This window comes from Thalassophryne amazonica, chromosome 3, assembly GCF_902500255.1.
Source record: "Thalassophryne amazonica chromosome 3, fThaAma1.1, whole genome shotgun sequence".
NCBI classification, from domain to species: Eukaryota; Metazoa; Chordata; class Actinopteri; order Batrachoidiformes; family Batrachoididae; genus Thalassophryne; species Thalassophryne amazonica.
In genome coordinates this window covers 41,984,025-42,005,523 of record NC_047105.1, presented here as the reverse complement: position 1 = coordinate 42,005,523, position 21,499 = coordinate 41,984,025, and the positions used below count along the sequence as shown (strand labels likewise).

The 21,499-nt window shown below is 40.3% G+C and overlaps 1 protein-coding gene across 1 annotated transcript in view; it reads left to right on the top strand.

Moving 5' to 3' along the window:
- Positions 1–21,499, top strand: part of LOC117506590 (guanine nucleotide-binding protein G(s) subunit alpha) — a 120,890-nt gene that overhangs the window by 7,449 nt on the left and 91,942 nt on the right. Inside the window, exons 3-4 of the mRNA XM_034166101.1 lie at positions 13,149–13,203; positions 15,171–15,290. Of these exons, the coding sequence (XP_034021992.1) occupies positions 13,149–13,203; positions 15,171–15,290 (175 nt within the window). The remainder of the gene's footprint in view (positions 1–13,148; positions 13,204–15,170; positions 15,291–21,499) is intronic.

Here is a 21,499-nt window from a genome sequence, read left to right as displayed (position 1 = left end):
CATATTTGAAGAAGTATTATTAAGTGGATGAACACAGCTGACACTTTGTGTCACACGTCATTAATAAATTTACAGTCCTTTGTTTTTTGCGAGCAAAACCATACAAAAGAGCTACATTTTTAATTGTGATTAGCTGGAATATATACTATGCACATTGTTCATTAAGCCAAGTGCATTAATTATTTCACTGATTTTTATCTCAAACTACTACAGTACAACAAAGGTGGCAGTTTAAAAAAAAAAAGTAGCAGGAAAGGAATAAATTCTATACAGGCCCTAAGGTGCATCAGGCTGGTGCTTATCCCCGGATGCTGTTGTGTGAGAGCATGAGGCTCCCGTGGAATGGTACACTAGTCCGTTGCAGGTCACTTCCCCAGACAAGGCCAGTACTGAAGTACCCAAAAATGGGTGATTATAGTGGTTAGAGTGGTGGGCTTGTGAGTGTCCTCAGTTCAAATCCCTGTCAGACCAGAACTCATGGCCCTTGGGCAAGGTCTGTAATCCCCAAATTACTCCCGGTGTATAGTGAGTGCTTTGCATGGCAGCACCCTGACATCTGTCTGTGAGTTTGTATGTGAATGTGAGGCATCACTTTAAAGCGCTTTGATCATGGAACCACGAGATCAATGCAGTCTATTTACCATTTACACCTGAGTGGACTGGGATGATGCAGGTGAGGCGTCATGTTCAAGAACACAGACAGGATAGGCCTAGCAGGTTTTCTGTACCACTTAAGGGGACTAAACAGGACTTCAAATCAAATCAATTTTATTTATATAGCGCCAAATCACAACAACAGTTGCCCCAAGGCGCTTTATATTGCAAGGCAAAAGCCATACAATAATTACAGAAAAACCCCAACGGTTAAAACGACCCCGTATGAGCAAGCACTTGGCGACAGTGGGAAGGAAAAACTCTCTTTTAACAGGAAGAAACCTCCAACAGAACCAGGCTCAGGGAGGGGCAGTCTTCTGCTGGGACTGGTTGGGGCTGAGGGGAGAGAATCAGGACAAAGACATGCTGTGGAAGACAACAGAGATCAATCACTAATGATTAAATGCAGAGTGGCGCATACAGAGCAAAAAGAGAAAGAAACACTCAGTGCATCATGGGAAACCCCCAGCAGTCTAAGTCTATAGCAGCATAACTAAGGGATGGTTCAGGGTCACCTGATCCAGCCCTAACTATAAGCTTTAGCAAAAAGGAAAGTTTTAAGCCTAATCTTAAAAGTAGAGAGGGTGTCTGTCTCTCTAATCCGAATTGGGAGCTGGTTCCACAGGAGAGGAGCATGAAAGCTGAAGGCTCTGCCTCCCATTCTACTCTTAAAAACCCTAGGAACTACAAGTAAGCCTGCAGTCTGAGAGCGAAGCGCTCTATTGGGGTGATATGGTACTATGAGGTCCCTAAGATAAGATGGGACCTGATTATTCAAAACCTTATACGTAAGAAGAAGAATTTTAAATTCTATTCTAGAATTAACAGGAAGCCAATGAAGAGAGGCCAATATGGTTGAAATATGCTCTCTCCTTCTAGTCCCCGTCAGTACTCTAGCTGCAGCATTTTGAATTTAACTGAAGGCTTTTCAGGGCACTTTTAGGACAACCAGAGGAAATAAATGCATGAATTAGTTTTTCAGCATCACTCTGAGACAAGACCTTTCTAATTTTAGAGATATTGCGCAAATGTAAAAAAGCAGTCCTACATATTTGCTTAATATGCGCATTGAAGGACATATCCTGATGAAAGATGACTCCAAGATTTCTCACAGTATTACTAGAGGTCAGGGTAATGCCATCCAGAGTAAGGATCTGGTTAGACACCATGTTTCTAAGATTTGTGGGGCCAAGTACAATAAATAAATACAATAACTTGAATTTAAAAGCAGGAAATTAGAGGTCATCCATGACTTTATGTCTGTAAGACATTCCTGCAGTTTAACTAATTGGCGTGTGTCCTCTGGCTTCATGGATAGATAAAGCTGGGTATCATCTGCGTAACAATGAAAATTTAAGCAATGCTTTCTAATAATGCTGCCTAAGGGAAGCATGTATAAAGTGAATAAAATTGGTCCTAGCACAGAACCTTGTGGAACTCCATAATTAACCTTAGTCTGTGAAGAAGACTCCCCATTTACATGAACAAATTGTAATCTATTAGATAAATATGATTCAAACCACCACAGCGCAGTGCCTTTAATACCTATGGCATGCTCTAATCTCTGTAATAAAATTTTATGGTCAACAGTATCTAAAGCAGCACTGAGGTCTAACAGGAAAAGCACAGAGATGAGTCCACTGTCTGAGGCCATAAGATCATTTGTAACCTTCACTAATGCTGTTTCTGTACTATGATGAATTCTAAAACCTGACTGAAACTCTTCAAATAGACCATTCCTCTGCAGATGATCAGTTAGCTGTTTTACAACTACCCTTTTGAGAATTTCTTGAGAGAAAAGGAAGGTTGGAGATTGGCCAATAATTAGCTAAGATAGCTGGGTCAAATCATGGCTTTTTAAGTAATGGTTTAATTACTGCCACCTTAAAAGCCTGTGGTACATAGCCAACTAATAAAGATAGATTGATCATATTTAAGATCGAAGCATTAAATAATGGTAGGGCTTCCTTGAGCAGCCTGGTAGGAATGGGGTCTAATAGACATGTTGATGGTTTGGAGGAAGTGACTAATGAAAATAACTCAGACAGAACAATCGGAGAGAAAGAGTCTAACCAAATACCAGCATTACTGAAAGCAGCCAAAGATAACGATATGTCTTTGGGATGGTTATGAGTAATTTTTTCTCTAATAGTTAAAATTTTATTAGCAAAGAAAGTCATGAAGTCATTACTAGTTAAAGTTAAAGGAATACTCGGCTCAATAGAGCTCTGACTCTTTGTCAGCCTGGCTACACTGCTGAAAAGAAACCTGGAGTTGTTCTTATTTTCTTCAATTAGTGATGAGTAGTAAGATGTCCTAGCTTTACGGAGGGCTTTTTTTATAGAGCAACAGACTCTTTTTCCAGGCTAAGTGAAGATCTTCTAAATTAGTGAGATGCCATTTCCTCTCCAACCTACGGGTTATCTGCTTTAAGCTGCGAGTTTGTGAGTTATACCACGGAGTCAGACACTTCTGATTTAAGGCTCTCTCTTTCAGAGCAGCTACAGCATCCAAAGTTGTGCTCAATGAGGATGTAAAACTATTGACGAGATAATCTATCTCACTCACAGAGTTTAGGTAGCTACTCTGCACTGTGTTGGTATATGGCATTGGAGAACATGACAAAGAAGGAATCATATCCTTAAACCTAGTTACAGCGCTTTCCGAAAGACTTCTACTGTAATGAAACTTATTCCCCACTGCTGGGTAGTCCATTAAAGTAAATGTAAATGTTATTAAGAAATGATCAGACAGAAGGGGGTTTTCAGGGAATACTGTTAAGTCTTCAATTTCCATACCATATGTCAAAACAAGATCTAAAGTATGATTAAAGTGGTGGGTGGACTCATTTACATTTTGAGCCAATTGAGTCTAATAATAGATTAAATGCAGTGTTGAGGCTGTCATTCTCAGCATCTATGTGGATGTTAAAATCGCCCACTATAATTATCTTATCTGAGCTAAGCACTAAGTCAGACAAAAGGTCTGAAAATTCACAGAGAAACTCACAGTAACGACCAGGTGGACGATAGATAACAACAAATAACACTGGTTTTTGGGACTTCCAATTTGGATGGACAAGACTAAGAGTCAAGCTTTCAAATCAATTAAAGCTCTGTCTGGGTTTTTGAGTAATTAATAAGCTGGAGTGGAAGATTGCTGCTAATCCTCCCCCTCGGCCCGTGCTACGAGCATTCTGACAGTTAGTGTGACTCGGGGGTGTTGACTCATTTAAACTAACATATTCATCATGCTGTAACCAGGTTTCTGTAAGGCAGAATAAATCAATATGTTGTTCAATTATTATATCATTTACTAACAGGGACTTAGAAGAGAGAGACCTAATGTTTAATAGACCACATTTAACTGTTTTAGTCTGTGGTGCAGTTGAAGGTGCTATATTATTTTTTCTTTTTTAATTTTTATGCTTAAATTGATTTTTACTGGTTGTTGGTGGTCTGGGAGCAGGCACCGTCTCTACGGGGATGGGGTGTTGGGGGGATGGCAGGGGGAGAGAAGCTGCAGAGAGGTGTGTAAGACTACAACTCTGCTTCCTGGTCCCAACCCTGGGTAGTCACGGTTTGGAGGGTTTAATAAAATTGGCCAGATTTCTAGAAATGAGAGCTGCTCCATCCAAAGTGGGATGGATGCCGTCTCTCCTAACAAGACCAGGTTTTCCCCAGAAGCTTTGCCAGTTATCTATGAAGCCCACCTCATTTTTTGGACACCACTCAGACAGCCAGCAATTCAAGGAGAACATGCGGCTAAACATGTCACTCCTGGTCCGATTGGGGAGGGGCCCAGCGAAAACTACAGAGTCCGACATTGTTTTTGCAAAGTTACACACCGATTCAATGTTAATTTTAGTGACCTCCGATTGGCGTAACCGGGTGTCATTACTGCCGACGTGAATTACAATCTTACCGAATTTACGCTTAACCTTAGCCAGCAGTTTCAAATTTCCTTCAATATCGCCTGCTCTGGCCCCCGGAAGACAATTGACTATGGTTGCTGGTGTCGCTAACTTCACATTTCTCCAAACAGAGTCACCAATAACCAGAGTTTGTTCCTCGGCGGGTGTGTCGCCGAGTGGGGAAAAACGGTTAGAGATGTGAACGGGTTGGTGGTGTACACGGGGCTTCTGTTTAGGACTACGCTTCCTCCTCACAGTCACCCAGCCGGCCTGCTTTCCCGGCTGCTCGGGATCTGCTGGGGGGAAGCTAACGGCGGCTAAGCTACCTTGGTCCGCACCGGCTACAGGGGCCTGGCTAGATGTAGGATTTTCCAAGGTGCGGAGTCGAGTCTCCAATTCACCCAGCCTGGCCTCCAAAGCTACGAATGAGCTACATTTATTACAAGTACCATTACTGCTAAAGGAGGCCGAAGAATAGCTAAACATTTCACACCCAGAGCAGAGAAGTGCGGGAGAGACAGGAGAAGCTGCCATGCTAAACTGGCTAAGAGCTAGTAGCTGCACTAAGCTAGCGGATTCCTAAAAACACACAAAGTGAATAATGTGTAAATAATTTAGAGGTGATTCAGCAGAGGGAGTGCTTTAGTTAAGGCGCGTGAAGATTACACTGTGAAACAAATCGTTATCTAGATCATTCTAACTACGCAGATTAAACAGCTAACAGATACAGCAAAACACTGCTGTGCTGCGGAACAGGAAGTGATACAATACCGCAGTGAGAGCCAACCACCAGGTCAAATCCAGCTGGTATACTGAGACTTAATATCCAGTCTCAGTATACCAGCTTCCATCCCATGGTGGAAGCTGTATCCAGGTAGGGGTCAATGAAGAATTACACAGGGGTTAGAATTTAAAAATGCTCCATTTATTTTGAAAAATATACCATATTATTTGTGTGATCATAAAGATTAAAAAATATAGTCGTAGTTTGGTCTGTCTATGACTCAATGTTATCAAGTAAAAACAGCAAAATCGGAGACAAAGGTCAATTTAAGTTTGTACAGGGGTCAAAAGTTAAAGTTGCTCCAGTTTTGGTACAAAGTAATGGAAATTATTGTTTGAGTTAATATGGTTTTAAAAAGGAATAGTTTGCATCTTTCGAGGTGTGTTAATATTTCTTTTTCCATGGAAAAAAAAACAGACACCTCTTGTTTTCAGAATATGAATATAAAGTTTTTATCAGTTTGCTTTAGGAACCAAGAAAAAAAGTACTTTGTTTTCTAATTTGTAATTTTACTCCAGTTATGAACTCATGCTGTTTGTGAATTGGCAGGAAATGTGTGACAAAACATGGAACAGGGTGGGTTTAAAAATATATATATTGTTGTTTTAGATTAACTGCTGGATTTGTAAAGAGTAAAGGTATTTGTTTTGCTTTGACAGGCAAGGATGAGTTCTTTTCATTCTTTTGTTGCTTTGAGAAAATCATATGTGTTGAAGACCTTTTTTTGTTATGTTTTGGAATAAATACTCAAAGTTGCATGACACAAGAAGAATGCTTTATCTGTTTCAGCTTTTAATAGAAAGATCGCCCTGGGTGTTTCGAGCCACCCTGTCTTATGAATTTCCTAAAACTCAACCCCAAATTGATGCAATGGAAATGAAGTCACATTTTTCTATTATTAATCATCCTTTTCCTAGAAAGGGGTTTTTGGGTAGGAGCTTCATCATGTGCTTATTTTTGGGTCAGGCCGAACAGATGTTCCTCTCAGACGGCAACGCTCTATGTAATAACAAATCCATTGTTGGCTGCAAATCCCTGTTGTGCTTGCATTGGGGTTTGTTGCTGTTGGACCACAGTTTTTCACCTCGCAGGGTTTCCCTCTGGGAGTGCAGGCAGCTCCTGTCACCACAAGGTCCTGGAAGAGTCAGAAGAGATGATGGGTAGTGACTGAATCATGTAGGAAGGGAGGACATGACAGGATAGTGTGGCTGGTATGACAGTTTATTTTGAAGTGAGAGTTTTTTTTTTTTTGTAGAGGTTCTAGTGTGAGGAATCTAGTCTTTTGGATTGTTGCTGTGAAAGATGGGCGTGAGAAGCTGAGAGATGATGCCAAAAGCAAGATGTTTCTACTTTATACCTCAGAACTTTAAAATGTTATTTAGATTTATCGCATGTTTGTTAATCAAGCCATCTGTTTCCTGGTAGTCCATGTTCTTCATCATGGTTGGAAGTGTTTTATATTGTTTATCGAGTTGTTTATTTCATGTCAAAATATTTTTAATAATTTATTTTTTGTAATTGTTGAATGTCATTGCCAAGGTTCTTTTACAGTAAGAGAATGTCAGCAGTGACATGCATGTTTCTGAGTTGCTGGCTTTTGACATCGCGAGAAGCCTGAGAAGTAGAAATGGGCCTGATCTGACCCAGTATCGGTATCTGGTCCGATATTGATGTCATTCACTTATCGGTTATCAGAGAGTTGGAGCTGATGCATTTGCTGATCCAAGCTTCCCCACGTCATCAAATGAATACATGATGTGGATGCACATGGACTGTGCTGTACTAATACTTGTGTGAGAATACTTAAAACAACAATGAGCGTTGAGATAATGGCAAAGCATATGTTGCACTGAAGATTTGCTGACACTCTTAAAACTGCAGAAAACATGCCATGTGACATCTGTTCTCAAATTTCATGGCTTTCTCTCCTTGTAGATGGGGCTGTTTCTGTGAGCGCTTTCTCTGTGGTTGTCCGCCGTATGTGGCAGCATCTTTTGTCAGTCTGTATCATATTGACAGTTGTGTATCGGAATCGGATCAGAAGTGAAAAATGTGGATTGTCTCATCTCCACTGAGAAGAGTCTGTGAAGCCATCCCAAGATGGGATGTTTAGGATGTCCCAATCAAGGAATTTTATTTTTTACCCCAGTCTTGTTTTGAGTCAGTTAATATGGGGTATCTGTCAATACAGAGCCCCGATCTGATGCTTGTAGCTGATGCATTTGTACATGGGACACTGCAAGTATATTAATGTCAATCCAGTGTAAACTCTTGATAATTGACCAGCTCAGGAATACATTAAGAAAAAAAAAAAAACTTCCTGCAATCCAAGCTGCTGCTAAATGGGTTTTTAAATGGCAAAATGAAGTAAGTTTTTATAGAGCTCTTATCAGTTGCGCTTAATACAGCTTTGTAGCTGTATATGATTATCTATCAATCAATCAATCAATCAATTTTTTATATAGCGCCAAATCACAACAAACAGTTGCCCCAAGGCGCTTTATATTGTAAGGCAAGGCCATACAATAATTATGTAAAACCCCAACGGTCAAAACGACCCCCTGTGAGCAAGCACTTGGCTACAGTGGGAAGGAAAAACTCCCTTTTAACAGGAAGAAACCTGGTGTTTTATTTTACTTGGTTAATTGAGCATCCACTGATTATGGGGAGAATGATGTGAGAATAGGGTTTGGGCCAGGACATCAACCGCAGAGAGAGTAAAAAGGAAATTAATAGGAACTTTTTATGTACAGGTTTGACATGACTTACTATAGATGTGGTGTCCATACTTTTTCCATCAAGCTCTTTCTTCATAAGCTGAAAAAGTTCACTTTCTAATTAAGCATTAGTCATATTTGGTACATGCACTAAGTTGAATTTTAAATGAAAAACACTTTCAACCACATGTCCTGCACACTTTAATTGAGCATTACTGTTAAACAAATTAAACACTACATTTTAATTTGCTCACACAGCCTATATTTCTCTGCAGAAACCCACAAAGTTCTTGCAAAACTGACAGGGAACTCAAGGGCAGTATAGTATCCATCCTATTTTGGTTTTACAGGATTTTTACTTGATGAAAATTACTCTTTTTCTTCTTCCTTGTCACAAATCTTTCCGTCATGTTTTGGTTTACTTTTTTAGAATACAGCAGGCATGAGAATCCTCTGTGGATCTGCATATATCTGAGTTTGCATGAGAATGCTGTCACAGTTACGATGATTATTGCAGCGAAGCCATGTTACATTTTCTGTTGGCACATTTCTCTTAATTTACAAGGTTAGATTTTGGCCAAATGTCTACATGCAGCCATTTGAGACTATGTCAGAGGAGATAATTGTTACAGTTGTGTTATTGATTGACCAAAATAAAACTGCATTGTGTAGCATTTATTTATTTATTCATGATAGAAAAGCACAGAGTCCTAAAGAGTGCTTCATCCCAATGCTTTCTTAAAAATATATGAAATATATAGTGCCATTCATGGGAGTTATTTCTATGTCAACAATAAACCATTTATGCACAGTGATAAAAGCACTCACCCTCAACAAGAACATAGTGGCTGTCCAATCTGCTCCCAGAGATGATCTTTTTTTCACTTTTGTGATAGCTTTTGTGTGACATAATAACTGACTGTAGACAGATGGCAGAAACAAGCTGCTTCTTCAGTTGTCTTTGTGGTTAGAGTGACATGTTTTAGCTTATCTGATTGTTTGTCTGAAAAAGTGCTGCGCTGATGACATCAGTACCTTTCTGAAAAGTTTTCAACTCCAAGTGCTCGGGGCAGGTGCACAAAAAAGGTTGCGCACTCTGAACAAAAGATGCTGGATGTGGCACTTTTACTGCAGGCTGCATACATACCATTCTCCTTTGCAGCAATTGAAAAAAGACGACAGTGCTCAAAAAGCTACAACCCTGGCAATAACTATGGAATCACCGGCCTCGGAGGATGTTCGTTCAGTTGTTTAATTGTGTAGAAAAAAGCAGATCACAGACATGACACAAAACTAAAGTCATTTCAAATGGCAACTTTCTGGCTTTAAGAAACACTATAAGAAATCAGGAAAAAAATTTTTTGGCAGTCAGTAACGGTTACTTTTTTTAGATCAAGCAGAGGGAAAAAAATATGGAATCACTCAGTTCTGAGGAAAAAATTATGGAATCACCCTGTAAATTTTCATCCCCAAAACTAACACCTGCATCAAATCAGATCTGCTCGTTAGTCTGCATCTAAAAAGGAGTGATCACACCTTGGAGAGCTGTTGCACCAAGTGGACTGACATGAATCATGGCTCCAACACGAGAGATGTCAATTGAAACAAAGGAGAGGATTATCAAACTCATAAAAGAGGGTAAATCATCACGCAGTGTTGCAAAAGATCTTGGTTGTTTACAGTCAGCTGTGTCTAAACTCTGGACCAAATACAAACAACATGGGAAGGTTGTTAAAGGCAAACATACTGGTAGACCAAGGAAGACATCAAAGCGTCAAGACAGAAAACTTAAAGCAATATGTCTCAAAAATCAAAAATGCGCAACAAAACAAATGAGGAACGAATGGGAGGAAACTGGAGTCAACGTCTGTGACCGAACTGTAAGAAACCGCCTAAAGGAAATGGGATTTACATACAGAAAAGCTAAACGAAAGCCATCATTGACACCTAAAGCCCCTTTCACACCGGGGCTGCTCCCAGTTGCTCCCACTTGCTCCCTGACGCCGCCGAAAAACTGCGCTGTCAGGTGTTAATTGCCGGTTAAGTACTGTGTCGGCTTGCGCTAAATGACGTCACGTTGCGCTGCGAGTTTTGCTGCCATGTGCTGCCAGTTGCTGCCTCTCACTCTATAGCCTCATTTTCTGCCTCTCATCCTGTCTGTTTTCTGAACACAGTACACACACGTCGCTAATATATATATATATATATATATATATATATATATATATATATGTGTACACACACACACACACGCACGCACACACACAAGGTGATTAATAAATATATGCACGCACACACACACACACACAAGGTTAATAATATATATATGCACGCACACACACACACACACACACAAGGTTAATAATACATCTAATAAAGGTATACATGCACACATACACGAGGTTAATAATAAAGTTATATACACACACACACACACACACACAACTTGGCAAGATTGAGGTTGACAAAATGGAATAATAAGCGTGCCCGGGACAGTGATATCAGTGTACAATTAAAAGAGATAGGATAGGACTCAAAATGGAAAAATATCATGTACTTACCATTCCACCGATACTGGAGGCTCCGACGTTCTTTACATTATGGTATTGATGTAGCCAGCCAAAGCGTTTCAGGAACCGCGTGTTTTCTGTGGTCAGCCGGGTACTTCCACTTCCAGAGACGCCTTTGGGCAGTTTCATAAATCGGCCGACTTTATCACGTTGCGTTTTCACCCACGTCTGCAAACGCTTGCCTGGTTCCTCACCGGTACCGGCTATGTCCAACTCCCTGGCCTTCTGCTGATAAAGTTGGTTCCTGGCCTCTTTGTTGTTATATTCTTCACAGGCCTTGTCATACAGCATCGAGTGCAGCTGAACCCACTCCATATTTTCGATTCAGTGTTTGTCCGACGCAGCTTTAAACGGAGGAAGCTTCACCTGTCTCTGCCTTTTCTGTACTGGAGCAACATTATGTTCCGACGGTGGTGCAGATGATTCCACATCACTGGAACCAGATGAAATTACTCTTTGTGGCATTTTCTAACTGGTCAGGAACAATAACGGCCTCGGAAACAATAAAAGTTCAGCAGAGTCCGGCGAAAAAAAAAAAAGGCTTGTGGCGGGATGAGACTCCAACGAGATAAAAAATAAAAAACTGCAGCAGAGGAAACTCCAGTGAGTTACAAATACTGCAGCAGCCTCCGGCGGGATAAAAGTTCCAAAACAATGCAATCCAGCGGGACAAAAATCTGTCCTTTGCGTCCCTTGCGCTGTTGTGGCGCCGAGCTGCATCGTCTCGGCAACGAGTTGCGCCCACGCGGCGTCGCACAGCACAACTGGGAGCAGCCCCGGTGTGAAAGGGGCTTAAACAGAAAAAACAAGGTTACAATGGGCTAAGGAAAAGCAATCGTGGACTGTGGATGACTGGATGAAAGTCATATTCAGTGATGAATCTCGAATCTGCATTGGGCAAGGTGATGATGCTGGAACTTTTGTTTGGTGCCGTTCCAGTGAGATTTATAAAGGTGACTGCCTGAAGAGAACATCTAAATTTCCACAGTCATTGATGATATGGGGCTGCATGTCAGGTAAAGGCACTGGGGAGATGGCTGTCATTACATCATCAATAAATGCACAAGTTTACATTGATATTTTGGACACTTTTCTTATCCCATCAATTGAAAGGATGTTTGGGGATGATGAAATCATTTTTCAAGATGATAATGCATCTTGCCATAGAGCAAAAACTGTGAAAACATTCCTTGCAAAAAGACACATAGGGTCAATGTCATGGCCTGCAAATAGTCCGGATCTTAATCCAATTGAAAATCTTTGGTGGAAGTTGAAGAAAATGGTCCATGACAAGGCTTCAACCTGCAAAGCTGATCTGGCAACAGCAATCAGAGAAAGTTGGAGCCAGATTGATGAGTACTGTTTGTCACTCATTAAGTCCATGCCTCAGAGACTGCAAGCTGTTATAAAAGCCAGAGGTGGTGCAACAAAATACTAGTGATGTGGTGGAGCGTTCTTTTGTTTTTCATGATTCCATAATTTTTTCCTCAGAATTGAGCGATTCCATATTTTTTCCCTCTGCTTGGTCTAAAAAAGTAACCATCACTGACTGCCACAATTTTTTTTTCCTGATTTCTTATAGTGTTTCTTAAAGCCAGAAAGTTGCCATTTGAAATGACTTAAGTTTTGTGTCATTTCTGTGATCTGCTTTTTTTCTACAAAATTAAACAATTGAATGAACATCCTCCGAGGCCGGTGATTCCATAATTTTTGCCAGGGGTTGTATATAGACACAGGTCCTTTCACCTTTTCCAGCTTGGGTGTTACTCTTATGTTCATTAAACTAACCTCCTCTCAATTTAATGTCAGATAAAGCTTAAATCACACTAATGATCATTCCTCATTGTTGGAAATGTATCTTCTGAAATAATCAGAATTATTTCTTTAAATATTTTCACTGCAACATGTATTAATCATACGTGTACAGGAGTCACGCAAAACATTGGTTGCTGCCATAATCGTAACCGTGCATGCCCTTGTTATAAGTCAACAGACACGTTGCATTTTAGTGTTGTTTTAAATTATGCCACAGTTTGGCCATTTAGAAGACATCCTGCCACACATGATTGTGTAAGGAGGCCAAATGTTGTTTCATTTGTGGGACATCAATATCAGCAAGAACAGCGAGTACTCAGTATCTGTGTGTGGTTAGTAAAGTAAATGTATTTGTGCGTCTGGAGCAGAGGGAGAACTTCATGTTGCACTGTGTATTCCTCTTAGAAACTATTGGCAGAGGTAGAAAAGCCTTCAGCTTTTTTTTTTTTTAAGTTTCAGAATTCAGAATAACCTGTGGGTTCGTCCACATAAGTTATACATTTGTGTTATCCATATTTGGATGGTTAAGCACACTTGTTTACAGCTGGTCAAAGAATTTTTTTCCACCGTGATCCTCTGTGGAGCGCTGCTTTGGACTTCTTTTTTTTATTAATGTGTTACTAATTGTTATAGCATTTGTACAAAATAATGCAAAAACAGTAAGTCACTTTCAAACTCTTCTTTGTCCTTCACAGGGAGAAAAAACAGAAAATTCACGACATTAAAAACAACATTAAGGAAGCTATAGAGGTAAGAAATGGACCCACTTTTGATGCTACTTTAAAAGCATCTTGCAGATAGTACTGGTTCCTGCTGTGGTGGGGAACATGAGAGATTTGGTGATATTTATTTTCTCCTCAAATTTTACAAACTGGTAAATGACAGAACATTAAGAGTGGGAGGAAAATGAGAAGCTTAAGTGTTACCACACTGAAATCTGTTTGCCCCTCAAAGCTGGCACTTTAAAGTCTCCTTCCCCATTAAATTAGTATTATATCGCAAATCTGAGCATTACAAAAATAAAATTGTAGTGTAGTGGCAGTAATGTTAATGGGCAACAAAATATGTTTGTTTGGGAGTTGGCAGCATTTTTTTCGTGGTTTTAAAGTAGTTCAATGCAGTGAAGCTATTCATAGATCAGCTAAACAGGTTTTTTTTTTTTGTCACTGGGTGTTTTCACACCTCATTTCCTTTCCACTTGAACTTCTCAGTTGAGAGGTGTGAAAGCTGCCCCAGACCTTCGTGTGGGCCCAACAGACGATTTTTGATCTGGATTGAATTGCACTAGGGGTGGGCAGTACACTGGTGTCATAGTTATCACCAGTGTGATAGTACACACATGCATTGCGCAGTACTATCAACACCATGATAACACCGAACACACGTTGGGCCTTTTTTTTTTTTGCCAACATCCCAAGGAAAAATTACACAGATGAATAACAAAAAATAATGCCAAATATCTATTAATTTTGAGGTCAATAAACGTTTTGGCACAGCTCTTTTCCTGCATTCAGCAGTATGTTTAAATTCAGCTGGTTGTCTCATCTGATCTGAGGTTGTAGCCAAAAGATGTGAATGCATGACCCCTGTGGCTCACGGTGTTTTAAGGGGCATGTGGGACCTGAGAACTGGCCATCACTGGAGCCAGCTGTCCCCACCACTAGAGACTGCCACTCTCCGGTCGAGACCCCGACACGGGTGGGTGTGCCCACCCCTTCCCATGTGGGGAAAGGAGGGAAGGGTGGCGACTGAGGTCTGGGGTAAGGCAGTGGGGCCGGCCCTCTGTGCGACCGCATGTCTGTGTTTATATGGTGGTCTTGGAACTAGTTAAACTGAACCAGTGGACTTTTTGCTTTGTTGACTCATTTAAGTCTTAAACATTTATTAATTAACGCAGCCACAAGCCTTCTAAACATATAAAAATTTAAAAAATCTTTGATTCAATTAAGTTCTTTAGCCAGATTTGAACTTTGAAGGAGCAGATTTGAAAATGAAAACACTCCAGGTTAAGTTTTTGCTCCAATAAAGGATTATTATTAAAGGAATCATATCTTGCAAAGCTAGCAATGCTGTCTTATAATACTGTGACTGTCCAAAAAGTGAAAAATACTGTAACATTAATTTTAGGTCACATTGCCGACCCTTAAATTGCACCACAGTCTAGTTTGTTTACAGTGTGAAAACAATTTTCTGGATGATTTGGACTTTCAGACCAATTACAGGAAGTTCAAGAAAGGTAGCCTGTCAACACTCCACTGATTTGCCGTAGTGAGGTAGATTATTGCATTCGTCTGGTCCTTTCTTGCAAGTGATGATAGTTTTTACACAAGAAGATTGTTCATTTGGCAAATTAAGACTAGTATTCCATGCAGCATGTGAAGTTGCTGCTGCTGGTAGTTATACAGTGATAATACTACCACAACAGCAACAAAAGGAACTGACATGAACATGCACACATTTCCCCCCATTGATTTAGGCTGTAATTTTGGAATGTGAAAGCAATGGACCCAGTCACCAAAAAAAAAAAAAAAAAACTAAAGCAAAACACAAACCTTGGAGTAGACTTTGGTCTGGCCATTCAGGTGTGAAAACACCAAATGAAAAATAAAAGATAAAGTGTTGAAAAGCTACCACACTGGACTTTATGAAGTAGTTTCTCTCTATTTATGGGGCTTTTAAATTGTTGTATCAAGTCATGCTTTTCTGTTCTCCTCCAGACAATTGTTGCTGCCATGAGTACACTCATACCTCTGTGTGAGTTAGCTTGCCCAGCAAACCAACACCGCGTTGATTACGTGTTGAACCAAGCAAACCAAAAGGACTTTGAATTTCCTTCGGTAAGTTTTAACTTGTAAAAATCTCCTGTTTGACTCTAATGATTATTTTTATTCCTAACAGTGCCTGGCACTTTGTTTCCAAGTCCGTTTTTATTAATTAATTTGTGGCTGGTGTGTGTGTGTGTGTGTTTAAGTAAATTTGAAGTCAGTTTTTTTTTCTCTCTCACAAACAACTCAACAGTTAAACCTTCTCAATTTCTTCATTACAGGTGTGCAAATGCTGTGTTGCACATCAGAAATTAAGAAAATTGTGCACTCAGTTTTGCTCCAATTGCTGCAGTAACTGGTGTAAAACACTTGCATAAAAAAATGTGAAGTCATGGCCAAAACTTGCACATCTGTAAATCAGTATGTGAAGTGATGCAATGGCAGCTGCACCTGTACAGTATTTACTCACAAATACTTTTTTTATATATATATTTTTTGTTCCCCTCGAATGTTTTTCTCACATGAACACAAGTCATTCACTGCAGCTACTCAAATCTGCTGCTATCTATATTATAATAGTCAAGTGGCCTCTGTGTACGTGCATGTGTGTGTGTGGCTTTGATCACGGAGAAACTGGGGAGAGCTGACATTTGCCTTTTGGTATGGTTATGTATTTAGGGTCAAGGATGAGTGCTGCTAAAATGGAAAGTTGATAGGACTAATATTTTTGGAGAAATTAGTGATATTAACTAACAACAGTAAACAACATTGTCCTACAATGCGCCATGGTAGTTCAGGGTTTTGGGGTTTTTAAATGTTGTTATTGTGGTTCATGTTAGTTTAACACTGTTGTTAGTGTTATTGATTTATTGTGATTTTGTAGTTCAATTGGGTTAGTTAATTTAGTTAAGTGTCGTGTTGCTGTTTCCATAAGTGAAAACTATACTGCATTTGATGTCTTCCGTCACCATCTCTGTTTGTGGGTGTGTAAAAATAAAAGCACTTGCTTGTGGTAGAATGCAAAAAAATACAAAAAGCTCTGTGTGTGTCCGTGTGTGCATGCGTATAACATTGGTCACAGACAAATTGGGGAGACCTGACATTTGGCATTTGTTATGCGTATGTATTTTGGGTCAAGGATGAATGCCTCCAAAATGGTACGTTGATAGGACTAATATTTTTGGAGTATTTATGAATATTAGTTAACGCAGGGGTGGTGGCCAAGTGGTTAATGCACTTGGTTTCAGTTCAGAAGGTTCCGGGTTCAAATCCCACCCCTGCCACATTTCTCCATGTAATGTGGAGTTGCGTCAGGAAGGGCATCTGGCGTAAAACTTGTGCCAATTCAACATGCAGATCCACCTTGGATTTGCTGTGGTGACCCCAAGTGCAAACAAGGGAGCAGCCGAAGGGACTTACTTACTATGAATATTAGTTAACAACACTGAACAATGGACGTTGCTAATTACATTCTGGATGCACACGCCATTCTAGCAGGGGGCGATAAATCATCTTTATATGTGTGTGCATGATTTTATTTATTAAGTTCAATGTAGGTACACAATATAATTGTAAATGCGCTAAAAATACATGGATGGCACAAGAAAGTGAAAACCCTAACCCTAACCCTAACCCAAATTACACAATAGAAGTAATAATAAAATACTACTACTAATAATAATAATAGTGTGTATATGATAACAACAACCTAAACAATTTATAAATACTTTAAGACAGTAAATTAAGATAAAAATTACATAATTAACAGGAAATAAAAGGGTCAGGTTCTTCTTCTAAAACTGTTGAGATTTAAGGTCTAAAATTCTGAAAACATTCTGGGCTCACACACCATTCCAGTTCATTATAGAAACTTTGCCAGGGGTCAAATTAGTACGTGCACGTATTATTCGAGCAGTGCATGTAATTTTATACTGCACTAGCACTGGTGCAAGTAACTTTATCCAAGTTTTGTCAACTATAAGCAGCAGTAGAATGAACCAGTAAAGGAATAAATAAGGAAAAAAACAATTTCCACCAGTAAAGGAATAAATAAGGAAAAAAAACAATTTCCACCAGTAAAGGAATAAATAAGGAAAAAAACAATTTCCAGTGTGTTGTTTTCGTCTTCCCTGCGTTTTATGACTTTCACACAGGGAGCGAGTTGCTGTGCTCTATTTGTTGTGGAAAGCTGACAAACGTCGCCAGCGGCGCCATCCCTGGGTTCACAACATCCTCATGAGACGTTCCCAATTTGGGGAGTTTCATTATTTGCTGCAGGAGCTGCAGCAAATAACTGGAGCTGCAGGAGCTCCAGTTTGAGGACCTCCTGTCCTGTTCACGCACGCACATAAAAACAAAGAAAAGACAAAAAAACTGGCTGCCACTGCAGTTCCTTGCTCTCTCTCCCCTCAGACTCTGTCATCATTGTGTTATAAATCAGTCAACATTTGTTTTATTATACATCTGTGTAGTTAATAAATAAAATAATCTTCACGGACGATTCGTTCGCGCGCGCACGTGAAAAAAAAACTGTCTACTGCTGCTGCCGCCGCTGCTGCTGCTACTCTCCCCTCAAACTCTCCCCAGAGAGGAAGAGTCTGACACATTAGAGGAGTTTTAAAGTTGATATAAGACTGACTTTTGGTTGTGCAAGTAACTTTTTTTTGGTGCAAGTAATTTTTTTGTTACTAGCACCAGTGCAAGTAGGTTACAAAATGTATTTCGACCCCTGAATTTGTATAATTTATTACCACCCTTGAAAAATGTCAGCTACCTATTTTGTAAACAGTACCAAATCTAGAGCCCATGGATCCCCACAGACAACACGCTAGTGAATTTTAAATTGCGATTTCTGCACTGGTGCACTAAATACAAGTGCGGAGCAAAAATCCTTTGTACCTGTGACAGTGTTCAAACTTTGAGTCACAACTTGATGACAAATGTGTGAAAACATTTTTTCATAACCAGGGTTCTCATCCAGCGCAGTTGAGCATAGGGAGCCTCTTGCTGTGATTTGGATCTCCTATACTGTGATTTGGGGCACCTATGCTGTGATTTAACCACCATATGGTGGGCTTTCCTTTTTTTTTTTTTAAAGGGCATCCGGCAAGTTATTTAATGTCCCATTTAGCAGCACAAAGTGGCCCTCAGAATGCAGGAAATAATGTTTCAAAGGGTTATTAATTTAAAAATTTTCTCGGGGGATGCTCCGCACCCTCTGACAATACTCACGCCTGCAGTGCTGGTTGCATGGCTATGGCCCGCTATGTTCCCCCATATACTGTGAGAACCCTGATAACAAAAAAGTACTTCTGAGTGTTGCTTTTTTTTTATTGTTTTCAGGGGCAAAACTACCAGCTCTTTCAAGTTTTAGCACTTAGAAGTGTCTAAAAAGGACACAAGTGCTTGCTTTTTTTTTTCTTTTATTTTTGTGTTATACCATAAAATACCCCTAAAATAGGTATTCTTCTGTGACACTTTTTTTTCAGTTTATGATTTATTCAAGCAATGAATAAGTGAATACATGTTCTGGGACATATGCTAGTCGATTACCTGCTCCAGGGCGGGTTTGATTCAGACTGAAATGAAAACCTTATCTTCACCATCAAAGCTATCACCTCCCACCTATCACGGATTCCAGAGAACTGTTAGGGCGTGACTAAAGCTGCCTCAAGAAGAGAGCTCATTTACAGCACCTCGTTGTACACAGTGTTTCTTGTCTGTCCATTTGGTGTGAAGAGGAAGAGGTTATCAGGGATTCCAGTTTGTGAGTCTGCCACGTAGAACATGCCATGTGAAAAGAAGGCTCAGGGTGATCGACACCAGTGGCTTTGAGAACCTCTTCCTGAGCTTTTTTTGATGGTCATGGCAAAGCACGGCTTGATAGGAAACAGAAGCCTTCTGAACTGGAAAAGGTAGATCTGATGGAATCATCGGTATTTGAGGGAGGAGGATGACTTCACCTTTATATGGGCTGCAGGAAACGGTTGCTTAGATAACTTTCTGGTGCAGCTGGAGGATGACACCGTGAGTCCCATTGAGACATCAGCAGCCTGTGTCACTTCCCGTATGTCAACGTATACGAGGTCTATTAGAAAAGTATCCGACCTTATTATTTTTTTCAAAACCAATATGGATTTGAATCACGTGTGATTGCGTCAGACAAGCTTGAACCCTCATGCACATGCCTGAGTTTTTCCACGCCTGTCGGTTGCGTCATTCGCCTGTGAGCAGGCTTTGAGTGAGCAGTGGTCCACCCCCTCGGCGGATCTTCATTGTCAGGAAATAGCGGAATGATTTGGGCTTTTTTTCCATCAGAATTTTTCCAGAAACTGTTAGAGACTGGCAGCTGGAAACCATTCGAAAAATTTATCTGGCTTTCGGTGAAAATTTTACGGGCTTCACAGAGAATAAGGACTGTTACTACAGCTTTAAAGACGCTCGGCGCGCCGCGCTCCGTGCCGCCATCGAGAGCCACAAACCACCGGATCATTTCTAAACGGATGGCTCTGTGGAGCCGGATGGTCGTGTGCACTTTCTCTGGTTATCACAAGAGCTGGACATCAACCATTTTCCGGCAGATTTCACTTTTAACAAGAGATTTTGTCATGGAAAGCCAAGCGGAGGCTTCGTGCGTCACGACCGATTTGCTGATGGAGCGAGACAAAGGAACACCTCCATTTTGGTCTCACAGGACGGCTTTGAGATGGCGTTCAGACAGCTGTCGGTGGTTTTTCCATCGAGTGATTATCCGAGAAATTGTGGATGTGCCTGGACATGCCAGAACATGTCCCGTGAGGCTTCATCACGGCGTTGCTGTGTGCCATGCGGCACCTTGCGAAGCCTCCGCTCCTCTTTCCATGACAAAAACTCCTGTAACAGTGGAATGTGCCGTTCATTTCCAAACTGGAAGCTGTGTTTTATCCGGGACGTCGTCTGACTAGCACAGAAATTGTGAAAAGACGTGGACATCAGCACTTTTTCGGCACATAGAGACAGACGTGCAGAGGAATTCCGCGCGTCGCGGCGGTGCCGCATGGCGCAAAGCAACGCCGTGATGAAGCCTCATGGGACATGTTCTGGCATGTCCAGGCACAAACACAATTTCTCGGCATCATCACCTTGCCCAATGCAGATTCGAGATTCATCACTGAATCCACAGTCCACGATTGCTTTTCCTTAGCCCATTGTAACCTTGTTTTTTTCTGTTTAGGTGTTAATGATTACTTTCGTTTAGCTTTTCTGTATGTAAATCCCATTTCCTTTAGGTGGTTTCTTACAGTTCGGTCACAGACGTTGACTCCAGTTTCCTCCCATTCGTTCCTCATTTGTTTTGTTGTGTATTTTCGATTTTTGAGACATATTGCTTTAAGTTTTCTGTCTTGACGCTTTGATGTCTTCCTTGGTCTACCAGTATGTTTGCCTTTAACAACCTTCCCATGTTGTTTGTATTTGGTCCAGAGTTTAGACCCAGCTGACTGTGAACAACCAACATCTTTTGCAACATTGCGTGATGATTTACCCTCTTTTAAAAGTTTGATAATCCTCTCCTTTGTTTCAATTGACATCTCTTGTGTTGGAGCCATGATTCATGTCAGTCCACTTGGTGCAACAGCTCTCCAAGGTGTGATCACTCCTTTTTAGATGCAGACTAATGAGCAGATCTGATATGATGCAGGTGTTAGTTTTGGGGATGAAAATTTATAGGGTGATTCCATAATTTTTTCCTCAGAATTGAGTGATTCCATATTTTTTTCCTCTGCTTGGTCTAAAAAAGTAACCATTACTGACTGCCACAATCTTTTTTTCTTGATTTCTTATAGTGTTTCTTAAAGCCAGAAAGTTGCCATTTGAAATGACTTTAGTTTTGTGTCATGTCTGTGATCTGCTTTTTTTCTACAAAATTAAACAACTGAATGAACATCCTCCGAGGCCGGTGATTCCATAATTTTTGCCAGGGGTTGTAGTTGTCTCAGTATATAGAATAGTGGATTTATTCCAGGTTTGTATGCTCCGTTCTTTTGTTACAACTTGAATTTTAGGCTTTTCATGCAAAAGAGACATTTTTTCATGATTATTTGTCCAAAGGTTGAGTGACAATTTTGTTGGAAACATTTTTGGTTTTAGGTAAGACTTGATATTTATTGGTGGTGTTTTAAAAGCTGTATTGATAAATTGCATACTAAAATAATCAGTAGAAGCAATGTCTAACTGTAGTTAAGAACATCCACATCATTCTCAACCCATATCCCTTAAATTTAAGATGTGTGGAGAAAAAGTAA